A 25815-nucleotide genomic window follows, 5' to 3' on the forward strand; every position below is an offset into this window, starting at 1 on the left:
TGGATGTGTTCGAAAAAAAATATTCCTGTGCTGAATAATCTTATAAATGTTCCCTGCTGTGTACTGTGTTACTTGCGGTGTCCAACCATGCAGAGCTGCTCCAGTTCTTGGTCAGCACATACCACATCTCCTGGCCATTGGGGAAAGAAGCAAAAGTTACTTACAATAAAGCCACTTTCACACATTCAGTATTTGGTCAGTATTTTACATCAGAATTTTTAAGCCAAAACCAGGAGTGGGTAAAAAGTGCAAAAGTGGTGTCACGCTCATGCCCTGACTGGAGGGCGTGAGCCAGGGGGTTTGTGGCCCCACTGTGCCACGAACCAAACTACCCTGGAAGGGCCGTGACTATGACAGCTGCCTTGGTCTTCTCTGGAACCTCTGATGGTGAGGTCAGACTTGTGCGGCAGGCAGCTGCCAGGTGCTACTCCAGGGTGGTGTCTGGCTGTGGCTGCTGATCCCACTTGGAGAAAAGGAACACTAGGACAGGTGCGGGCATCAGGCAGGACTGGCAGAAGAGCACGGCTGAAACTCAGACGAGTAGGCAGGTGCGGCAGAGACACAGGGCTGGCAGGTGTGGCAGAGACACAGGGCTGGCAGGTACGGCAGAGACACAGGGCTGGCAGGTGCGGCAGAGACACAGGGCTGGCAGGTGCAGCAGAGACACAGGGCTGGCAGGTGCGGCAGAGACACAGGGCTGGCAGGTGCGGCAGAGACACAGGGCTGGCAAGTGCGGCAGAGACACGGGCTGGCAGGAGCGGCAGAGACACAGGGCTGGCAGGTGCGGCAGAGACACGGCCGACAGGTGCGGCAGAGACATAGCTGGCAGGTACGGCAGAGACACAGGGCTGGCAAGTACGGCAGAGACACGGGGCTGGCAGGTAGGGCAGAGACACAGGGCTGGCAGGTACGGCAGAGACACAGGGCTGGCAGGAACGGCAGAGACACAGGGCTGGCAGAAACGCCAGAGACACAGGGACAGAGGTAGGGCAAAGTTCAGACAAGGTAATGGAACAAGACAAGGTAGAAGAACAAAGACACAGGGACCAGGAAATTCTGCCTCCTGGAGGGGGACAACAAGATCAAGGCAAGGCTAGAAGAGAAACACTGAGACCAGGATATACAGCCTCCTGTAGGGCAGACAGACAAGATCAAGGCAAAGCTAGGAGTAGAACCTCCAGAGAAGGAGGAACTGGCAGCTCAAAAGCTAGACACTAACTAAGTTTAGACATTGCACAGGCCCAGTCCACAGGGTGGAGCTGCCCTAAATACTGGAGGCCTCTTGGATATTGGTCAGGAACACATTAGACAGGTGCGCCCTGATTCTATAAGAACCAGAGAGTTCTGGTGCTGCCCCCCTATGCACACAGCCAGGAAGCATGCAGGAAACAGGCAGAAAGCAAGAGACACAGAGCATGGAGTCGGCAGCAGACAGAGACCTCAACATGACCTGGAGCAGTGGGTAATATGGTGTGTGAGAGATGAGAGGCCATGCCGTGATGCCAGCAGAGTTGTTACAAGTAGTGACGTGTTTCTATTATACTTTTCCTCTGATTGTTCCTCTCTTAGTTGTGACTTACAAAAATGTCATTTGAATGTGGCCTTAGTGAGTATACAGCGATCACAGCAGCTTCTTTCTCAGGGAACAGAAATACCTGCCTGTTTTATCACAGGAGCGAGTGTTTCTGACGCTTCTGTTCCAGGTCATAGCCTTTTTTGACTGATGCAAAATGGTGGTGACCATTTCAGGTGATTGGAAATAGAATAGTAAATTTGACACAAATTCGATTTGCATCGAATCGATTAGCTCATCTTTGACAATTAGCCATTTGCACAATACAGCACATTTCCACTCATGTAGACAGCAGTTTTCTTAGGTTGCTCTGCACTTAATCTTATCAGATAGGAAGAATACAGCACGTGCACCATCCCGTCCATTACTGAGCCATAATACATACTGAAAGAAATGCCGGCAGTTCTCAACATATTTCCATCCATTACAGAGCGCATTAGCAGTATGGCAATAATGTCATAGTCACTAATACACGCTACTTAACTCTGAGAAAAATTGCAACCTTCACTAAATCGCCTCTAATCATCTGGTATTGATATTTTTCCTATGATGAAAACTCTTTCCAGAGATTTCATCTTCTCCAATTTGGCGTTTTTGTATAATTTAAATAGTTTAATACATAATAGCTGCATTCATAAGAGCAGATCTTTTCCCCATTAGGCTAATTGCACAGAACCAAGAAGTAAATGGAACTAGAAAACAGCAGTAATGGAATTAAGAGGTAAAATCCAATTAGACTGGCAAATTATTATCAAACATGAACTTTTTGCCATGTTAATTCACTTAAAGGGACCGGGACTTACGTCTTAAAGGCTTTTTTTAGGAATAAGATATTGATAAGGATCAGCTTTGTGGGGTCCAGCACCGATCACCCCCATTGATCAGCTCCCATGGCTGTAGAAAGTACAGTGCCGCACACTGTGTAGTGGCCATTCTTGGGTAATGCAGATTGATTCATTGATCAGCTGACTACTGGTCCTGCATACTTTGATAAACATAAGCATCCCCATTTTCACTGCTTCATACTACCCAATTGCTGGGGGTCCGACTACTAGGACCGCCACCGATCCATAGAACATGGGGCTTTTAGAGTCCCTTTGTGAATGGTGCGATGTGTGCAGTGTGCATGATCGGCCGCAGCTCCATTCACAGGGGTCTTTTTGGAGCCTTGGTTATTGGGATCGATGGGGGGACTCAGAGGTCAGCCCCCCAGCAGTCGGTAACTTCCAAATTTGAGAATACTTCTTTGTTCATTGTTGATTTATAAGAGCTCCTCTGTCCACTAAATTCATAGTAGTATCTTAGGTCTCGGAGCCTCAGGGACTGTCTATGGCTGGAATTCCTAAAAGTGGTACAACTAGTTATATAGGGCTTAAGGGAACAGTCGCTTTTTTATATGTATTATATGAGTGTTGAATTACTTTGTATTATTTTCTTACTTACGTTCCCTTTTTCTCATATTACAGTTAATTTTAAGATCATAAATATGCAGCGTAAAGGGCAAATTTTTGTTCCCATGGTATATTCATATCTAGCAAACCCTACAGCTTTTATAAAGTGAAGAACAGTGGTAGATCCGAAAATTATAGACCGCTGCATCGTAGGGTCCTTGACGAACACTGAGTCGGTCCTGCTGCTTCTCTTCACAATAAAATTCTATTTATCTGCAGCTGCCACTAGGGGGAGCTCACTGCATACATTGCCAATTTTTGTATCTATTTTTCATTCTTTATTTTTGCAAAATTGGCAATTTATTTTTTTCCTGTAACGATATCTTGAAATAAAATTAAAATCTTGCAATCTTCACATTTTCCACTGAGGCTTTTTATTTAAGACTCACATTTTTTGTTCTTCACAAAAGACTTTTCAGAAGTCTCATTATCATCACAGGCAGGATTACGACAGGCAATATTTCTGTACATAGCTAATAACACAAGATACATCAGTCACAATAGTTGATATCACAGCTCCCCCTGCTCCTGCTCTTTTCACAATTACTTTTGTTCATGCTCATTAGATTACAAGATATATTTCTAATAATTGCTAATATACATGTGGATTTGCAGAAAGAACAGGTCAAGAATAGTCTCAATTGTCAATGTGAAAATTGCAATATTTCCATATGTTTTAATACAGATATGAAAAATTAAAATAAATAATACCTAAATATTTACCCTTATTTACCCTTTTTTCCTTTCCTGTATATCATTTACATTTTCTAAATAAAGAATATATCCAAAAAAACAAAAATGTAATATAAAAACCTTAATTAAACAGTTTGACATTCTCTTTAAGACAATTATAAATTGACTACCAAAATTAGAAGAATTGTACGACTTGTCAAAGCACGTGGAGGCACCATTACTTAGGTAAGAAATCGGAAATGATAAGGAAATAATTACAAATTCGAGAACATTTTTAGTAATTTTTCCATTTCACAGCTTTACAATTTAAAAACTTAGCCCATGTTCACACGTTCAGTATTTGGTCAGTATTTCACATCAGTATTTGTAAGCCAAAACCAGGAGTGGGTGATAAATACAGAAGTGGTGCATAGGTTTCTATGATACTTTTCCTCTCCTGATTTTGACTTAGAAATACTGGTGTAAAATACAGAACGTGTGAACGTGGCCTTGTAGTGAGAGCATTTATAGCATTCTATACCAGTATATATTCATGATACTTACATAGATTTTGTTATATGTCTGTCCAAGAAAGGGGAATCCCATAGATGGGGTGATGTATGGAGAATTCACATCTTTGCCGATTGCAACAACCTTTTTGTCACCCACTTCACTTCCAAATGGATATAGTAACATTTCTGTTGAAAAAAAAATGAAAATAAAAAAAGATAAAACGTAAAACATGGCTTATAAAGGGCTCAATCGGTCTGAGATGAGTGTTTTTCAACTCTTGCTCGTAGGTTGTGATTTGTGTTGCAGCTCAGTCCCATTTAAAGGGAATCTGTCACCTCATTTTTGGCCTATAAGCTAAGGCCACCGCCATTAGGGGCTTATCTACAGCATTCCATGGACGTCATTCCATAAAGATGGGAGGCGCCGGACCCGGACCTGTGACGCCCATCGGACCCGGACCGGACCGCCCCTGGGTGAGTATAATCTAACTTGTTTTTCTTATCTTTCAGGTTACATCAGGGGGTGGTATATCTACAGCATTACAGAATGCTGTAGATAAACCCCTAATGGCGGTGGCCGCAGCTTATATGCAAAAAATGAGGTGACAGATTCCCTTTAAGTGAAGACTGCAGTACTTGGCATGGCCTGTGGACCAAATTGTTGATCTTTGTGGATAAAAATCCAAGGGGAGTCCTTTAAAGAGAACCTGTTTTGAAGATTTTACTAATAAATCTAGTAGTACAGCTGAATAATTTAGATGTATCTAGGAGGAAGACCTGATGTTCTGATGTTAAAAGGGTTAATTTTGTTTAGGCCACCCCTTCAGTCACAAGAGCCAAAATGGAAAGTTATGTGGCTTGATTGCTTCTGTGTTGCTTTTACCTCCTTTCAGCACTGTGCCACATCTGACCAGAACACAATAATCAACACTCCGACATTCCTGGTATAAAAGCAACCAGTCATCACAATATGGTTTAAAGGTATGGCCATAATGGCACGGTTATACTGATTTAATAGAAACCTGTAGGGAAGAAATCTGTTAAATTGTTCTTGTGTAATTCACATTAGAAGTTTTGGTGCAATATCCTTTTAGTGCATTGAGGTGGCACTGTAAGTAGGGTTTTCGGCTCTGCCATGGCCGCTCTGCATTTGTATGAGCCTCCTTTTTTAAAATTCATGCCAGTGCCGCCCTTGCTGCAGATGGTGCTTGCGCACATTCATCTCTACGCGGTCTTCACCAAAATGGCGCCAGTGGCAGCGCATGCGCAGATTGACATCCGATGGTCTTTTATTATTATTATTATTTATTTATATAGCACCATTAATTCCATGGTGCTGTACATGAGAAGGGGTTACATACAGGGTTATAGATATTGTTTACAGTAAACAGGTTTACAGTGACAGACTGGTACAGAGGGGAGAGGACTTCAGCAAAATTGCAATGCAAATTGAGGTCTTGGCTCATAATTAAGCCGATGTCTGAATCTGCGCATGCGCGACCATCGGCATTATTTTGCTGAATACCGCTGGGAAATGAAGGTGTGCAAGCAAAAACTTAAAAAAAAGAGGTTCGTATAAATGCAGAGAGGCCACTGCAGAGCCGTCAACTCTACCCATGGTCCCACTCTACTGTTGCGTCCTAAAGCATGAAAAGGGTATCGCACCAAAACTTCTTACGTGATTTAAACAAGAACCAGGATGTGGATTTCTTCCCTACAGATATCTATTAAATCAGTATAACAGCGCCACTATAGCCATAACTTTATTTTGACATGCTAAATCATGATAGGTTCCATTTCAAGTGAATTTTTTTTCACTTCCAAAATCATCACATGTCCTTGTATAGTAGCTTAGCAACGTTTCAGGTTTAGACCCTTCATCAGGCTTTAGCTAAATGCATTCATATAAAAAAGTAAAGGTCAAAGCACAGTAGGGTCAGGTGCAATGAGGGCCACATGCATCACTTCGCGTAGTTGAGGGTCTTGACGGGAAACCACCTCTGATTCTTATTGTAATGTACGTCTTTTACGTAACTGCATGTAGCTGATGCCTGATGAAGCTTCTTAACTCAAAACTTTGCTAAGCTACTTTTTCATTATCTGGAAAATAAATACTCTTGAGAGAAATCAAAACTGTCCCGAGTGTATGTGTGGACTGATGTTGTGGGTCAGAAGTAACAAGCTCCTCCTGAAAGCACACCCACTGTCACTAAACCCATAGAACCTGTGTCATCTGGCTTTTATAAGGTTTCTAAATATTACTTTTTGAATTTGAGAAGTCTGGTTTCTAAATCTACACTTCCTAAGAACTACAACCTCTTACATGGTTGACAGGCAGCACGTCCATAGTAACCAATCAGTCTATCAGCTGGAACCTTATCTAGGGGTCAGGAAGTACTAAAGTCACACATCTACTGCTCCAGTACCACCACTTTCCTTGTCCCCCACAGTCTTGTGTTGCCTGACTCTAGTGATGGAATGAAAGCACAATATCGGACTGCTGGAACAAGGCACTATCAAGCTACAGATACAACCAATGACTGGTTACGTTGGGTATGCGTTCACAGTAACACACAACATCATCTCTGAAGCCCAATGGAGGACCAGGGAAGCATCGGCATGACAGTGGCAGGAGATTTGCAAGGTATTACACTCCTTCTACTTTTTTTGTAAACATTTTCTTACTTGACAACCCCTTTTGCTAAATATCTCATAGAATATGTGAAAATAGATGGAGAGCTTCTCTAAACGTTACTGATTTGAAATGCTCCTTTGAAATATTCTTGGCCAGTCCCTAATATTCTTTATAAAAATCTCTCAAGAACACATTGTACAAAATATTTAAGGCATTTTATAACAGAACTGATTTTTTGTTAGTAGAGATGAGCTATTCTTTTTTTGCGGGACTCGGTCTACCAGCCAGGTCAGTACTCCGTGTCGGCAGGATGGGAGTCTTGAGAACTGCATGTTTCCCATCGGGCCACCATGAAATATTGACCTGACTATTGGATCAGGGTCCTACGAATGTGTTTTCTCATCTCTAGTTATTAGGCCATCATTGTTATCTACTAACGTCCTCACATTTGTACTTTTTTGCTACCTTCCCCCCATACAAACCACTTCTTATCCCTCAAATGAACATAATCCTTTTGCTTACAATGGTCTCCTTAAGATAAGTTGTTCACTGGGTTTTTTTGTGCAGTTGGAACTCCCAGCAATTTGCCAGGAAATATTTAACTTCCCTGCAGCACTCCAACAGGAGAACAGAAGTATTACACTGAGCTCATGTATCCATTGTGCTGCATGTGTAATGCATATATATGCTGAGTCCTCCAGAGATAGAAGCACTCCTTACCTACTCTCTATGAGAGTCCTGAATAGGGGACCACAGTTATTAATGCAGAATTCTTTAAAAAGGTCAATGATTTAGAATTTGTGGGAATAAGGTTTTTTCCAGTAAAGAATATTTAGCTACAGATATTTTGTGAAATTGTGAATACCTAAGACCTTAATCCCAATTTTTTAAAGCAAACTTGTCATATTATATTGCGTTTTTCTTACAATGGATTCAAAGTGCAAACACGCTATACAATTTATATTCACTATATTATAAAGCACGATGAGCTGAGAAATTTTCAGTTACATTTTTTTCTTTTATTCATTTAAAGAGAACCTGTCAGCAGCTTTTAGGGTGGCAACAAAGGGTGGTAAAGTATAGGTCAGTGTTTAACAATTAAAATAATAGCTAGATTGTTACGATCTGTTGCTTCATTGAAAATAAATCTGTCTTTTAATGTATAGGTGAATTTAGACTGCAAGTTCACTGAGTGTTGCAAGTGCACTTGCAGTCCACAGCTTCCCCTTCATTTCTCTCTGCCTTATGATGCTTGTTTGATAGTAGAGACAGAGACTGTTGTCTGTAGACATTGTCATACACAGCAGCCTCTGTCTCCACTGCCAATCAATCAGCACCAGGAGGGGAGGGTTGGACTGCAAGTGCACTTTCAACATACCATACACTTGCAATCTAATTTACATATTACTAAAAGTATGAATTTTTCTGCAATGAAGCAATATAGTGAGACAATATTAAATCTTATACATTATTGCCATTGGTCCCTCCCTGAAATAACTGATGGCTGGTTCCCTTTAAATCCATTCTTTTTCTATGGTTAGAAGTCCTGTGGGTGGTCTCACTCACTGTGCATACAGCAATATCTATCAGTCCCTGATGAGGACTACCCACTGCATTCCATAAGCCAAAGTTGTGAGTTATTTTGATTCTTTTCCCCCAAACTATATTTAATTTAGCTCAGCTCGTCCTGCCTGCAGGTCGGACGCCACGGGCCACATCACAGGGTCCCATTACATAGGTTAAATCTGAAGCACACACCGTTGTTTATACTGTTCAGACAGCTGCTGCTTTGACATCTGCACTCATATGATCCCGGAAGGTTGATACATGACGACTTTTCCCCGCAAACATCAGAAACACCACATTCATTAATATCTTCACAAGTCTGTCCTTTACCACGAAATCCAGGTTTGCATTTACAAGTAAAATTTCCAACAGTGTTTTTGCAAACAGCGTTTAGATGGCAACCACCGTTGGCCAACATGCATTCGTTAATATCTGTGCAGATGCTTCCAATGGATGCAAAACCTTCGGCACATCTACAGAAGTAGGATCCTGGGGTGTTCACGCAGAGAGCTTGCCTGGGACAAATGCTTGATGCCGTGGTACACTCATCTAGGTCATGGCATGTGTTGGCCTTTTGAATGTACCCTGGGGGACAGGTACAATAATATGATCCGGGAACATTTACACAAATGGCTGAAGAGTCACAATAGGCCGTTTTGTTTAGGCATTCATTGATATCCACACAGGAATCGCCTTGGGATGTGTATCCTTTGTCACAAAGACAATAGAACGAACCTGGTGAGTTACGGCAGACCATATGATGGCGACAAGCTGAGCTATTAAAACATTCGTCAATGTCATCACATATCTCACCATTCCCAAAGAATCCGGGATGACACGCACAACTATATGATCCCAGTGTGTTGGTACAGGAGGCCAAGTTATGACATACAGTATGGTTGGACAGACATTCATCAATGTCTATACAACTTTCACCATCATTGATGAAGCCTTCTTCACACTGGCAAATGTAAGACCCAACAGTATTAACGCAAATGAAATGTATACTGCAACTCGATATACCCAGAGCACATTCGTCAATGTCTATACAGATATCATCACTATAGTGAAAACCTACATCGCATTGACATATGTATGAGCCTATTGTGTTAATGCACTGAGAACTATTGTGACATATGCCCGTTAGATTCTCCTGCATGCACTCGTCTACATCTTCGCAATATGAGCCATTTCCAGTGTAGCCATCAATGCAAAGACAGGAATATGAGCCAGGAATATTGATACACAGACTATAAGGTGGGCAACTGGTAGCGTTTAAGCATTCATCGATATCATTGCAGGCACTTCCATTGATTTCATAGCCTTCCCAGCATGCACAATGATAGGAGCCAGCACTGTTAAAGCAAGTCGATGTCTGTGGACAGAAAGAGGGTTCTAAGACACACTCATTGATATCGTCACAGGTTGCACCATCTCCCATAAAACCTGATCTGCACCTGCATAGAAATGAACCATGGATATTAATGCAACTGGCATTTTCATGGCAGACAGTCTGGTTGAGGCACTCGTCCACATCTACACAGATGCCACTTGCAGGTGCAAATCCTTCTTGACAACTGCATATATAAGATCCAAAGGTGTTCTCGCAGTCCGAGTTGTTACCACAAACATGTCCATTTAAACATTCATTTATATCAGTGCAGGTGAGGCCATCCCCCTGAAATCCTTGCATACAGGCACAGTGGTAAGAACCTGCGGTGTTGGCACAGCGTGAATAATTACTGCAGACGTTCCTATAGTCCTGGCATTCATCAATGTCCCAGCATTCCTTGCCATCGCCCATGAAACCTTTTAGACATGAGCAGTTGTAGCCTCCAGGCGTATTTGTGCAGGTAGCTTTCTGGTGACATCCTCCATTATGTGTCTGGCATTCATCAATGTCTATAATTTGTTATCAAAATAAGTGTCAGGACATGGTGACATTCTCCTTATGAATATATACTGATCATTAATTAAGTGATGAATTGGAAGAAACTAACACAGAAAAGACAATGCAAATGACTAACTTATGTTATTAGGTAGATTTTAGGACATATTAGTAACTGGAATAGCTCTGTGTGATGTTCAAACCATTAGGTACTGCAATGGGCACGGTATAGTACCCTAATCATATTATAGCATTAAGCACTGTACTGGCAGTCTCTTATTCATTAGGCAATAACAGTGAAATATCAGATGTAGCAATAATACGATGTCATTAATAAGAGCATATATTTAGTATGCCTCTAAGGATATTCCAAACCAGGAAATCATTATAACAGATCCAATATATAATCATGGGAGTGAATGAATAAAGCATATAGAAAGGTTCTTGTAAAACTCCAGTGTTTAGATGACCCATAGGAGAACACATCAAAATAGATCCCATTTAGCAAAATATGGAGAATATGTTTGGTCCTGTTCTCACTAGCATTATGCATGATGGATATGACAGATCAACTGGATAGTGGATCTTAGTGGTTCCTGACATCTTATTGTAAGTATAGTGCAACATTGTGTGAGGAGGGTGAACTATATACTTTGCATTTTTGCTGCTCCTGGACTGCAGTTGTGCAGTTGTGTGAAAAATTGTTTGCCCCCTTCCTGATTTCCTATTCTTTTGCATGTTTGTCACATTTAAATGTTTCAAACCACCAAATAAATTTAAATATTAGACAAAGATAACACAAGTAAAAATAAAATGCAATTTTTAAATGAAGGTCTTTATTATTAAGAGAAAAAGAAATCCAAACCTACAGGGCCCTGTGGGAAAAAGTGATTGCATGATAAACCTAATAACTGGTTAGGCCTTCCTTAGCAGCAACAACTGCAATCAAGTGTTTGCAACAACTGGCAATTAGTTTTTTACAACGCTCTGGAGAAATTTTGTCCCACTCATCTTTGCAGTATGGTTGTTATTCAGCCACATTGGAGCATTTCCGGGCATGAACCACCTTTCTAACGACTTGCCATAGCATGTCAATTGGATTAAGGTTAGGACTCTGACTAGGCCACTCCAAAGTCTTAATTTTGTTTTTCTTAAGCCATTAAGAGGTGGACTTGCTGGAGTGTTTTGGGTCATTGTCATGCTTCGTAACCCTAGTGAGCTTCAGCTTGAGGTCACGCACAGATGGCCGGATATTGGCCTTCAGGATTTTTTGGTAGACAGCAGAATTCATGATTACATTTACCACAGTAAGTCTTCCAGGTCCTGAAGCAGCAATTCAGCACCAGACCATCACACTACCACCACTATATTTTACTTTTGGTATGATGTTACTTTTCTGAAATGCTGTGTTACTTCTACACCAGATGTAATGGGACATACACCCTCCAAAAAATTAAACTTTTGTCTCGTCAGTCCATAGAGTATTCTCCTAAAAGTCTTGGGGATCATCAAGGTGTTTTCTGGCAAAACTTAGAAGATTATGTTCATATTGCTCAGAAATGGTTTTCATCTTGGAGCTCTGCCATGCATTTTTGCTCAGTCTGTTTCCTATGAAGGAGTCATGTACACTGAACTTAACTGATAGAAGTGAGGCCTGCAGTTCTTTGGATGTTGTTGTGGGGTCTTTTGTGACCTCTTGGATAAGTAGTCACTGTACTCTTAGGGTAAATTTGGTCGGCCGGCCACTCCTGGGAAGGCTCACCACTGTTCCCTGTTTTCGCCATTTGTGGATAAAGGCTGTCACTGTGGTTCGCTGGCATTGCAAAGCTTGAGAAATGGTTTTATAACTTTTTCCAGATTGATAGATCTCAATTACTTTGTTTCTCATTTGTCTCAGATTTTTTTTGGATCGCAGCATGATGTCTAGCTTTTGAGGATATTTTGGTCTACTTCACTTTGTCATGTTGGACCTATTTAAGTGATTTCTTGATTGAGAACAGGTGTGGCAGTAACAGGCCTGGGTGTGGCTAGGGAATTTAAACTCCGCTTTCCAAAGATGTGATGAACCACAGTTCATTTATGGGTTTACTATTTGGAGGGGGCAATCACTTTTTCATACAGGGGCCTGTAGGTTTGGATTTCTTTTTCCCTTAATAATAAAGACCTTCTATAAAAAATGCATTTTGTGATTACTTGTGTTATCTTTGGCTAATATTTAAATTTGTTTGGTAATCTGAAACATTTAAGTGTGACAAACATGCAAAAGAATAGGAAATCAAGAAGGGGGCAAACACTTTTTCACACAACTGTATACTTTACGAAATTGATTAGTCAACTGAGAGACTGCTCAATAACTTATCTGTTTTAGCTTTGTATTTACACTATGAATGTGACATTATATATTGTGGAGCACTGTTTCCCACCTTGCTCACATATAGTCAAGTATTGTCTATGGTAGTGATAAACTGTCATCACTAGGTAGATCCAGAGACCATAGGAAATATACATATATATATATATATATATACAGTATATATATATGTATATTGATAGATAGATGGATATAGATATGTACAGATATATAGGTTATATATACAGATATATAACTTCTTTTACATACCCTGCATATATAGTATACCCTAACATCAAGTAAGGTTTTCTTGTTTTAAATTAAAAATTTTTAAAAATTTTGGCAATAATTTTTTCCACATATAGCAATCTTTGTTCAAATAAAAATGAGAAGTCTTGCAATATTCACATTGGCCACTAGGGATTTTTTAGACTCTAATTTCCTATTGTTTCAGGAAATGCACATGTACATTAGCAGCAATGAACAGACTCTGACTTTTTCTATTGAAGCATCTAACAAGTGTGTGCAAAAGTCAATGTGAAAGAAGGGGAAGCAGGGTCAGGTGTGAAATCTCCTAAATTTTTGTTACTTGTCATTGTAATCCTGCCACTGAACATAAGGAGCCTGTTTCATACTTTTAATGATCCAGAATTCCAAAACAAAGTCCATAAAATGATATACATGTATTAAAAGTCAAGTATGTAAATGTAAAAGTTCACTGACTAGCTACTAGTGCCCATGGGATCCCTTATAGGCATTTGGGGTCCAAAATTAGGTTTACAGTTTATCATAATGAAGTCTAGGCAAAACGTATAATCCCTTATAAAATATATACATGAACATTAATTACTGATTTTATACAACACACTCAGGACTTCGTATATTAACTCACCTGTACAATTCACTCCATTTCCTTGATATCCAATCTTACACTTGCATTCATAACCACCAATTGTATTGTAACAGTTGGCCATGGTGTGACAGTCGTGGCGGTTAGCGGTGCATTCATCAATGTCTGTGAGATTAGAGTGAAAAACAGGCTGTTACGTGATATTTACATATGAAATGCACAGAATCCATACATGTTAGGTCTACTTTTACCTTCACATGTTCACAATCCATACTGGAAAAATCAATGGCAACCTATGTACCAAAAGGCCGAAACGCATCAGCATTAGCAGCAGCATTTCTAGCTCAGCGCACTGAGGCGCACGCCAATCAGAAGATGCACAGAATTAATTAAATGGCATGCACCTCTTAATGAATTTAGCACTGTGTTCTGCAGCAAGAGTGGAGTAGCACAAGCGTGCGCTATTGGAGTCTTAAAGGGGTATTCCCATCTCCAAGATTCTATCTCAATATGTAGTGGGTGTAATAATAATAATAATATTAGCAAATACCTCCAATTAGAAATGTAGTATAGTTTTTCTGAGTCAATATGTCTTTCATCATGCACAGACATTGCAGGACCTTAGGTATCCATGGTTACGAACACTGATATAGTGACAGTTAGCTAGTTCCTAATGGTCGTAACCATGGATACCTAAAGTCCTGCAATGCCTGCGCATGATGAAAGACATATTGAATCAGAAAAACTATACTACATTTCTAATTGGATGTATTTACCAATATTATTACACCTACTTAATATTGAATAGGATCTTGGAGATAGGAATCCTCCTTTAATAATTGGCTCCAAAGGGTGACAGTATAGCAGTGAAGAAGATTAGTATGGGAGGAAAAGAGGATAAAATGATACTGATAGGGAAAGATAGGAGAGTCTGTGAGGATCATGGGGGGATACATAGCTGGTAGTGATTCCTTGTCTGATCAGTGTGATTCATCATACATACATGTATTTTATGGCAATTGGAGGCTATTTGTAGATATCGATTCAGTGCAAGTCGAATTTCGTGGCCAAATTGAAAACTTATAGTGATAGCCCTAGTCATAAGCCCACGTGTAATATAGTGGTAAAACAACCCAACTTTAATATGTGCAGTATAATTAAGGAGCTGTCACAACTGGCTTCTCCTTCTATCAACTAAGCTGCTGTGTAGTCATCCATGTAGTGCACGGATTATCTGGGTGCACAAGAATAAGAGGTGCTCTCCCTTCAGTATCATAAAAAATGATTCTAGGCAGAGACCCCTCCACACATAAGTCCTGATAGAACATAGGAGCAGAGGGTATCTTTAAGAGACTGATCCTTTAAGAACGACTAGAAAAAAAATCACAATAAATGGCAGATAGAAGACTTATCTATACAGGTTTATCTATCTGTATAGTGGAAACCGCCTTTAATTGTTCCTCCGGAAGTCACTAAGTCTTACCTGAACACTGAGAGCCGTTAAGCCTGAAGCCCGACTTGCAGATGCACATATATGACCCCACGGTGTTCACGCAGACGGTTGTGTTATCTCTGCACACATCTTCTAGGCATTCATCGGTGTCTATACAGTCTACACCATTGCCTTGAAATCCTACATCACATACGCACTTGTATCCAATGGCCGTGCCATGACAAAGAGCCTTAGGGTGGCAAGGCGGCTTGCAGGCAGTAGACGGCTGAGAACAGCTGCCATTAAGGACCAGAGTGCCATTCAGACACGAGCAAACATAGGATCCCGCCGAGTTGATGCATATGGCGCCTTCCATACAGGTACGATTGCTTAATGAACATTCATTGATGTCTTTACATAGAAATCCGTCACCAGTGAACCCCAGTAAACACTGACATCTATAACTTCCCGGGAAGTTGGAACACAACGCGTTTTCATGACAGGTCAACTGGTTCCTGCATTCATCAATATCCGAACAGTTTAAGCCATTTCCTTCAAACCCATTATTGCATCTGCAGTCATATGAACCAAACGTGTTGGTACACGTGGCCTGTCCGTGGCAGGGGCCGCTCAGACACTCATCGATGTCATTGCAGCTAAGTCCATTGTTATTACTAAATCCGGATCGGCATTCGCAGTAGAAAGACCCAAAGGTGTTAAAGCACTGTGCATTGAGTTGGCAGGCCCCAGCCACCGTGCCGCATTCATCCACGTCTTGGCATGACGTATTGTTAACAGCTTGGAAACCGGTGGCACAAAGACACCGGTACGAACCGGGTGAGTTCAGGCATGCGGCTCCATACAGGCAGTTGCCATTGTTCGACGCACATTCATCGATATCCAAGCATTGTTTGACGCCATCACCAGAAAATCCACTTAAGCACGCGCAAGATAGAGATCCGGGGAGGTTGGTGCACTTGGCACTGGCATGGCACCCTCCATTGTTTTGCCCACATTCATTTATATCTGTACAGCTTCTTCCGTCTCCTGTAAAACCATTTTTGCAGGAACATCTAAAGCTCCCTGGGAAATTTTGGCATGAAGCATCAGGACTGCAGATCCCAATATTACATTCGTCTATATCAACACACCGGCTCTGATTTATCATGTAGCCTGAAGCACATTCGCACTGGAACGATCCCTCTGTGTTGCGACAGGTGGATTCACTAGGACATGTGTTATCTTGTAGACATTCATTGATATCAGAGCAAGCAATTCCATTTCCAAAGAAGCCTTGTCTGCACGTACAGTTATAGCTACCCAGAAAATTGCTGCAGATGGCCTGTGCGTGGCATCTGTTGCCCGTCACACATTCATTAATGTCTACACAAGTCAAGCCATTTCCATTAAAACCTTCCTGGCAAATGCAACTATAAGACCCCGGGGAATTGGTACAGGTGGAGAACGGACTGCATATGCGGTTGGCACATTCGTCGATGTCCACACACCTGTTGTCCGTATTCTGATATCCAGTTGAACATGTGCATTGGTATGATCCAGGAAGGTTTTTGCACCCACTGAATCCAAAAGCACGAGCGCAAACTCCAGGGGTATCGGTGCATTCATCTATATCCAAACACAGATAGTTACCATTGCCTTTGAACCCAGAATTGCAAGTGCAGAGGAATGACCCTGGACTGTTGATACAAGTGGCATTCCAGTGGCATAAATTGGCTTTCTTGCACTCATCAATATCTGAACAATTGAGTCCATTCCCTGTGTATCCCGTCCGGCATTGACAAGTCTTGTCTCCAGGTATGTTAGTACAAAGTGCATCAGGGTGGCACCCACCATTACCACTGGCACATTCATTAATGTCTGTGCAATTTAAACCATTTCCATTATAGCCAGGTTTGCATTGGCACGAGTAGCTTCCAAGTGTGTTTGTACACGTGGCTTGTAGGTGGCACTGGTGAAGTGAGGTGGAGCATTCATTAATGTCAGTACATGCTTCTCCATTACCGGAATATCCATCTTTGCAAACGCAAAAGTAGTCCCCACTAATGGTGCTCATGCAGTCCGCATATTTGTGACACTGAAGACCCTTTGACGAACACAGGTCGTTTGCTGGAAGAGAATGCAAAATAATTGCTTTAGGCGAGAAGTAAATAAGATCATGTACAGAGGGGTCGTCATCATCATACATGCAAGTCTATATAACTTAGCAAAGGGGAGATCCAGTAGAGATGAACAATAAGAGTGGAACTACCCTCGTCCGGCACATGTCCTAGTCTGGTTCTACGTGTTAACCGGATCAGGGCTGTGTTCATTTCTGTGACTCAATCCAAATTCCAATCATTTTGCTCATCTCTAAAATCCAGTCAAAATGATCTTCTGATATGTGATAGATCATATTGTTGGATTTCATAAACTTGGACCACCAATGGTTTCCTGAGAAAAGTACATTGGTGAAGAGACAGAAGGTCATGGTTTGGTCAAGTTCTCTTGGTGCCCAATGATTGGGTTTCAAAATGACCTTCAAGGTTTCTTTTTGATGGATACCGAGTCATTTGCTTAATTACATACTTAAATAACTAATTAAAACAAAGCCCAGAATTCCCTCCACTCCTATCCCATCCACATACGTTCAGTTCCCAATCCAGATCCACCTGACCAGTCTGTAATGTATCTGTAGTGGGATCTGCTGCATTTTTGCTGCTTTTTTCCTGACTCCCTCCATCTTTCACCAATCTAAGTTGTTTTTTAAGAGGATCTGTCACCAGATTGCGCATTGCATCTGTTAGTAAAAGGATCTCATAGAACATCTAGTCCTGCTATAGAAGGAGAGAGCTCATGAGTCAAGGTGTATTTAGTTTCTGCCCACCCAGCCTGACTGATAGCTGCAGCTTGTACTGAGCAGTGTGAGATCTGAGCAGCATCAGGAACACTCAGGAACTGTCAATGAGGCTAGATGGGCAGAGATTGAACAGCTGCAAGAAGGAAGGACACTGAGGAGCTGTCAATCAGGTTAGATGGTTAAAGATTAAGTTAAATATTGCAAAAGAATTATACAACCATTCTAATATCGATTTTCAAAGTAAGTACACCAGCCTCATTGGGTGTTAAGAGAACTATTCAATAATGTATTGTGAAATATGGTGACTAATTTTGTCCTTTCCCTTGGTTTGCTACTTTGTCAACCCTTTGTCCCACTCATAAAGTTAGTACAACTGGTCTGAATATTCTGTTCTGGATTCAATGAAAAATATTAAAACAATGAATGAAATCCAATAATTGCTGCATTTTACATTCCTAAGAAAATAAAAAAAACCTTCCCCATGTAGTCTGTGGTATAATGGTTAATACCAGTTCACTGTAAATGTATAAGGACTTCATGTTCTGTATTTATACAAATCAATTATATTACATTATCCAAAGTCCTAGAAATGACCCATGCATCATCAAGGTCGGTGGTCTCTCCACCTGTTGCAATAAAACAATTCCTAGAATGACATGTTGGGAGGGTTAGTTTTGCAATAGATGGAGATCAACAGGTTGGCAAACATTGATCCAGATAATAAAATGGCCTGTACATAATAACTGATATTTTATGTATCATATCTAAATGACGACTAATGCAATTAATATTGTTCTTACCGGCTAAGACATAATGTCCAGTCATTGACGTCCAAGTCAGCAGGAGCAATGAAACCCTCATAAAAAAAGAAAAGAATAACGATTAAGAATGGCATCTACAAGGTGGGCATACATACAGGTAGCCAAGGGCATAAGACAACAAAAACAACTACGGTAGATCACTAAAAATCTCCATAGACTCCAATGTATCTTGTCCCTGCGCAGTTGGAAATGGAGGACATCAAAGCTGAATATAAGTTTTCTGATGACAGAGTTGAATGAAAAGTTAGTCAAGCCCCCATCAGGGTCGGGAATGAGTTTTAATGCAGAGAGCCGGACTGCTCAAGTGGAGAAGAAATAATGCAAAATTATACCTGAGTCCTGCAAAAGTCTTTGTCCAATTCACGATGACCCCAAATTTTGCCTATTCTAAGAATAGGTCGTTATTTTTATAGTCCTGGAGAAACCATTTTAGGTTCTGGACAGATTTTTAGGATTTTTGGATTGCTACCAATATGTATGTTATGGAAATATTAGGGTTGGATAAATATATCCCTGTGTGTGCTGTGGCCGCTCCCAATTAGACTGAGTATTTTGAGCGCTCATCAAGGAATGAGACTGCACACCATGCTGTGTCAATAACATTCCATCAATACTGAAACTTTATTGTACATACATAGTTTTATATTTTCACATAGAAAGGAGTGGTTAGGGGTTGTCAGGGGTGGTTAGTTAATTACCATATTGTCTAGCTCGTCTGTCATTGGTTATCTAAACATATATGGAATATGGTGATTAATGCTCATATGACTGCGGATTAAGCAACTAAACTTGAGTTCTGTGTCTAGGACAAAGTTGAGACATGTGACACTGTTGGTCTGCCGTTTCAGCAAGATTCAGCTATATTCTAGGCATTATTTCAGACATCTGACCCGAATTCCTGGTTTTAAGATGGAAAAACCCCATACAGTCTGTCTGGCTTATATCAGTTTGTCAGCCATTTTAAACCATTGATTATAATGTATATATTAGCTGTGAGTATAAGAGTATATAAGTATATATTTGATTATAGAGGAGTATACATGCAAGTGAGATCTACATGATATATATATTTCTATCACAAGCCCCCCTTAGATATCACTTGCCCTAATCCTAGCCTCCTGTCCCAAAGCGCTGCAACTCTTTTGTGCTGTCGGCGAACTGACACAAGCCTAACGCCTGTGCCCCACTCCATACAGACTTTTCGCAAATGGGCGGTCAGGAGATCTGTCCCTAACGGGGGTTCGTTGCAATCAGTCTCTTAGTCAATAGCATGTGTAGTGAGCGATGTGTAGTCTTTATCAGGTAGGTCATCTTTTCGGTCAGGCAGGGCATCCACAACATCATTCTGGCTTGGGTGTCATCTTCTGGTAGGGGAGCTTTCTTGCAATGCGATGAGTGGATCCAAGTGGGTCTTCCCTCCAGTTTCACAGAGTTTGGTGTCATCAGCAGCACTTGAGCAGGACCATCAAATCTGGGATCGAGTGGTGTTCTCCTTTCAAGCTTTTTCACCAACACCCAGTCTCCTGGCTTCTAGGAGTGCATACCGGACACTGAATCTGGATCTGGCAATGAAGAAAAAAACTCGAGAATGGATGTTAGCAAGTTTCTTGGTGATTTCAATTACATAAGCAGACAAAGTATCATATTACATAATCAGCTGCTGAGGGAAGGGTACCCCTAATCTGGGACTAGACCCAAACAAAACTTCATATGGTAACAGCTCTTCTGGGCCTCTGGGAGTGTGCCTAACACTGAGTAGTGTGATTGGGAGTGTGTAGGCCTAAGTCTGACCCTACTGCTGACTAGATCTCTCGTGTGAGATTTGCTGTGAATGCGGGTCCCTGGTCACTCTCTATCACTTCTGGGACCCCATGGCTGCATATCTCGTCTCTGAGAGTAGCTTCTTTGCAGTAGTCTTTGCTGACTGGTTCTTCACTGGGAAAGCTTCTGGCTGCCATCCTGAGAACACGTCCACGACCACAAGGGCATATTTGAAACCTCCTCTTGGCGGCATCTGGATGTGGTCTATCTGGATCCTCTGGAAGGGGTACAGTGGTCTGGCAAGACGATGAGTGGGAACTTTCTTCATTCTTCCAGGGTTGCATTTGCCACAGGTCAGACAGCTGTTTATGAACTTGGCTATTAGGGTGGAGATTTCTGGAGCGAACCAGTAAGCACCAATCGGATCATTCATCTGTGTCGTTAATCTGTGTGTGGGCCCATGTGCCCACTGGACCACCATAGGGTACATGCTTTGGGGTAAACAGGGTTTGTAGTCCATTGAGTATACCCTTCATTCTTCATGTGCTGCTCTCTTCTGCATCCAGCATTCCTTCTTGTCCTCTGGGGCTTGCTCTTGCAGCTTTTTTGAGCAGATCACAGGACGTCATCTTGTCAGATTTCCTGTCTTCAGCCGTCCTGTAGTAGCCGTCCGGCTCTACGACCTCTTCCACTTGTCCATATTGTCTTCCCTTGACTGTTTCTTTGGCTGCCATATCCGTCATGTTGTTGCCTCGTGCCCCTACTGTGTTCAGTTTTCCATGCGCTTTGACTTTTAGCATTGTCACCACTTTTGGAAGTTGAAGTGTGTTCAGCAGGTCCTTAATGGCTCCATTGATGCTTCACGGTTGTTCCGCTTGCTGTGATGAAGTCCCTTGCAGCCCAGATGGGTCCGAAGTCGTGTGCTATGCCATGCAAGTACCTTGAATCGGTATACATTTTCTCAGTCTTGTCTTCTGCCATCTGGTAGGCCTTCATCAGCGCTATCAGTTCTGCTTCCTGGGCTGACAGACTGGGCGGCAGACTTCTGGACCACAGGATCTCTTGATCGCTGGTCACTGCACATCCCGTGTGGAATCTTCCTTCATCATCTGCAAATCTGGAGCCATCCACAGAGAGGATCAACCCTGGGTTGGTCAGTGGCTCTTCTGCCACCTTGGGTAGTCCTGCTGTTTCCTGTTGCATTATGCTGAAGCAATCATGGTCATCCGTCCGGAGCAAATTCAGATCCCATGCAGACTTTTTATCTGAGGGTCCATATCTGTATCCCCCCTTGGGAGTGGGAGTAGAGTGGACGGGTTGAGGACTGTGCATCTGGAGATGGTGACATTGTTGGGCAGGAGTAGAGAGCACTGGAGGCGAAGATGCCTGGCGGTGGAGAGATGTTTTGGCTGGGTTTGGCTGAGGATTGCTGAGATGTCATGCAGAGCCAGGATTTCCAATGGTTTTTCCACTGATGTCAGTAGTCCTGTCCAGGAGGGCGTGTGCTGCAACTGCTGCTCTCATGCGGGAGGAAGAGGCGTCCATTGCAACTGGATCCAGGCAAGCTGAAAAGTAGTCCGAAAGTCTCTGGTTTCCCCCCTGAAGCTGTGTCAGGACTCCAGTAGCAAGACCTTCTCTTCTCATCAAGTAGAGACGGAATGGCTTCTTGTAGTCAGATAGGCCTAGTGCTGGCGCTGAGACTACAGAGCCTTTTAACTTCTTGAACGAACTGAAGGCCACATCTGTCTGGAGGAACGGGGTCACACTGACGTATTCACACAGAGGCTGCATTAGGACGGAAGCATCAGGGATCCAGGCTCTGCAATATGAAACTAGACCAAGGAAGGCCTGTAGCACCTTTGGAGTTGTCGGAGGTACCATCTTCTCTACTGTGGTCTTCCGGTCATCTGTCAGGTATTTCACCTGGTGAGCAATACAGTGTCTCTGGAACGTAACTCGCTTCCTGACACCACTGGACTTTGTTCTTTGAGATCTTGCAGTGCTGCTCCGCCAGGTAGAGTAGGAGATACAAGGAAAGGGCTTTACATGTGTCAAAGTCAACTGCACAAAGGAGTAGATTGTCCATGTATTGTAGCAGGGTTACTTCTGCTTGTTCTGTGACTCAGTTGGTGAGAACTGTGGACATTGCTTTGGTGAACTGTGAAGGGCTGTTCTGGGCCCACTGTGGCATCACTGTCCATGTGTGGTGTCCCCCCTGGTGCATTAAGGCAAACAGGAACTGGTCTTCCGGATGAGGGGGAACACTGAAGAAAACATTAGCCAGGTTGATCACCGTGAACACAGTTGCTGTGGAAGGCACATTTGAGAGCAGTGTGTGCGGATTCGGCACAATTGGAGTTTCAAATACTGTAGCGTCATTTACAGCTCTTAGGTCATATACCATTCTGAACTTGGCTGGCTCTCCTTTTACAGTCTTTTTCTTGACGGGGAAGAGCGGGGTATTGCAAGGCGATGTGCGAGGAACAATGATTCCTATTTCCAGGTAGACCTTCAGTTGGTCAGAGGCAGCTTGACTCTAGGCCTGGCCTGGGCCTTACGAGAGTACGGGGTACATGGCTTGAGTGACACCCGTACTGGGGCAACTTGAGGTTTTCTCATGTGCTGGGGACCCTTAGACCATAGACTTTCTGGTACTGCGTCCAGTACCTCCTTGAGTAGGCCTCATTGGTTGCTTAATGTTCTTGTAGGGCCGCCAGCATGACTCTTCTTGGGTCAGGGATGAAGAAAGTGTCACTGTCCCATCTTCGTGGAACACTGTGGTTGCCTTCAGCTTCTGCAGTAGGTTCGCTCCCAGCAGGTTGAGTGGCAGTCCCTTCACACCACAAACTGGGACAGGATAGAGTGTCCTGGCTGAGTGCACACGCTCAGTGGCTTTGTAAGCTGAGAATGTCTGACTTGACCATCAATGCCCATGCGAGACACAGAGGATTCTGATAGGCAGGTGGGATCAGCAAGTTCCACAGGTGTCATCACACTTCTGGCTGCACCACGTTGGATCTGACAACGCCATCCATTTTAAGGGTAATTTGAGGTAGTGGTCTTGCAGATGAAGTTTTACATGTCAGGAGCGTAGTGTCTTGCGGACCTGGCTTGCTTGCCTCTGTCCTATGGACGGGGTACTTCACTGCTTTCTGCACTTCCTCCTTGACCTGTTTCTCTGGACCAACTCTCGAGTTGCATGGGTCCAGTCTCTTCGGGGGCGTGGGTGCTTTGCACTGGTTCTGGTAATGGCCAAACTTGCCACAGATGTAACACTTGACACTTTTTCTGTCTTTGTAGGGTGGTTGCGCTTTCAGGTCAGTGGTCATCATGAGAGGGGCTGTCTTCTGCACCCCTGGTTGGGACTCCATCCCTTTGGCTTCTGTGGACAACGGCATGATGGGTACTGTAGCGGCAGCGGGATCCGGCCTGCTGATTGAAGCTGTGGTGGTAAGACGGGGCCTGCAGGTGCATTCGTGGCGAGGCTCGGGGGTGCCATGAGACCGGCGGCTGCATCCAACCCAAGGTCTTGGGGCATTACAGGGGCTGCGGCTGCATCTGCCGTCACTTCTTACCCCTGGTCTGACATAGCTTCTCCCCTTTGCTAACCTTATTGAGGTCGGTGTCTCCTCTCTGGAGTCTGCAGCGGTTCTTCTGGTGTGTTGGTCGGCACTTTGCAGCATCTTCACCTCTGGCTTCCCTTCTGGCATTCTCAGCAGCACGGCACCCTTTTCCTTCTTTGCGCTCTTTGTGGTGCTATAATGGCGGCAGTTTTGGTGACAATCGGCAATAAATAGTCTCCTAGGTGCACATAAAACATTTTTCTGGGTCAGTCCACTGCTATTGACCTGTTCCTAGGCCTAGCCACTATCAGTGGTTTCCTGACTGGCTGTCTCAGTCCATGCACAAAGACCTGTGCCAACATTTGCCTGTGTATCTGGTCTTGAATGGTGAAGCCCAAGTCTTGGAATACTTGCATTACTCTGCAATGAAACTTCTTTACAGACTCTGTCTTATCTTGGCTCATGTCATGGCTTGTCCTGCCAATCTGCCTTTGGCCCACTCTCTGAGTTGTTCAATTAGCTGTGGCCCTGACTCCCAAGCGTGTATGTCTGATTCTGCTGGAGGTCTGAATTGTTCCTTCATGATTGGCCAGAGTGCATCACCTGCTTCTATTTTCATTCATGGCCCAGAGATCATTCCAGCTGGCTGCATATGTTTGCTGCTTCTGCTACATTCTTCGGTAAAATGGCATGGGATGCATCCCTGGGTCTGGAAGATTGTCACCTGACTTGAAGTGCAGTGCACATAGTGTAATGGTGGTGCCTCTGTCTGCCCTTGCATTCTTGGTGCCTGTGGGTTTCTTTTCTAGTACTGGACAGCATGTATGATGTTCCCTCTTCATCTTCATCAGAGGAATAGTTGTGATAGCTTGTACTGGGGTCGTACACTGACTGATATTGGACTTAGAAGTTGCTTTTTTATGTGAGGATGTCTCCCCCCTTGCTGAAGCTATGATGGATTAGGCTTATAGTTCTATGTTGGTGTGAATGTAGGCAGCTCTGACCGGTGCTGAAGTTGTACATTATCAATACATGGTGATATCAAAGTTCATGTAAAACCTTAAGGGTTACAATATTGTTTGACTGTGAAATGAGGTAACGGAGGATCTGTCAGTGAGCTCGTTCTGATATCATTCCTCCCCCCTCTGCACCCAGGGCTGAGCTGTCTGCTGCCTGATATGTCTGGGGCTGCCCACTGTAGGGGGGGCTTTCACCTTCTTTCCCCGATATCACAAATGGCAATGGCTGGACTGTGCCAGGGACCTTGAAGGGGAACCTTGTGCTGTAAGCACCATATTGTTTGAATTGGGCGTTGGCCCAGCCGGCAACAAGGAGGAAAAAAGAGGAAGAAGAAAAGGGAGGGGTTGAGGAGTGAGACAAAGGAATAGTAGGAGGGGAGAGAGAATGTGGAGAGAGAGAGGGAGGAGAAGAGAGGAGTGGAGAAGGAGGGGAGTGAGAGGGTGAGGAAAAGAGGGAGGAGAGAGAGAGGGTGAGGAGAAGAGAGGAGTGGAGAAGGAGGGTGGAGAAGATGGGAGGAGAAGATGGAGGGTATGGAGGAGAGAGATAGAGAGGGGAAGAGAGAGAGAGAGAAGAGAAATATGTGGAGGAAGAGGAAAGGAAAAGAGAGCGAGAGAGAAGAATGCAGAGAGAAAAGACTGACAACAGAATGAGAACAATAGAGTGGAGCAATTACGCCTTCTCCCTGTAGGGAGAGACGCACCACATACTGTGCAAAAATAACTACCTATACCATGGATTCTGCTAAAAGCAGACTGTGCAGATTCTCCCGTCTCATACCCACAAAAATCACTTCCTGGTTTGCTCACATAACTTTCTGTACCACCTAAATGATGTAAGCTCTGCTGCCACTTCATACCATGTATT

General features: G+C 43.0%; 1 protein-coding gene across 2 annotated transcripts in view; it reads right to left on the reverse strand.

The window, feature by feature from the left end:
• Positions 1-25815, reverse strand: part of LOC143804386 (mucin-like protein) — a 96557-nt gene that overhangs the window by 52046 nt on the left and 18696 nt on the right. Inside the window, exons 3-6 of one of the 2 annotated variants that reach the window (XM_077282431.1) lie at positions 18587-18642; positions 14981-17056; positions 13540-13662; positions 4261-4394 (exon numbers count right to left, since the gene is read on the reverse strand). In XM_077282431.1, the coding sequence (XP_077138546.1) occupies positions 4261-4394; positions 13540-13662; positions 14981-17056; positions 18587-18642 (2389 nt within the window). Of the gene's footprint in view, positions 1-4260; positions 4395-13539; positions 13663-14047; positions 14109-14980; positions 17057-18586; positions 18643-25815 lie in introns of those variants that run through there. The other variant, XM_077282433.1, reaches the window with a different exon arrangement.

Source organism: Ranitomeya variabilis, chromosome 2 (assembly GCF_051348905.1).
Source record: "Ranitomeya variabilis isolate aRanVar5 chromosome 2, aRanVar5.hap1, whole genome shotgun sequence".
Classification (NCBI taxonomy): Eukaryota; Metazoa; Chordata; class Amphibia; order Anura; family Dendrobatidae; genus Ranitomeya; species Ranitomeya variabilis.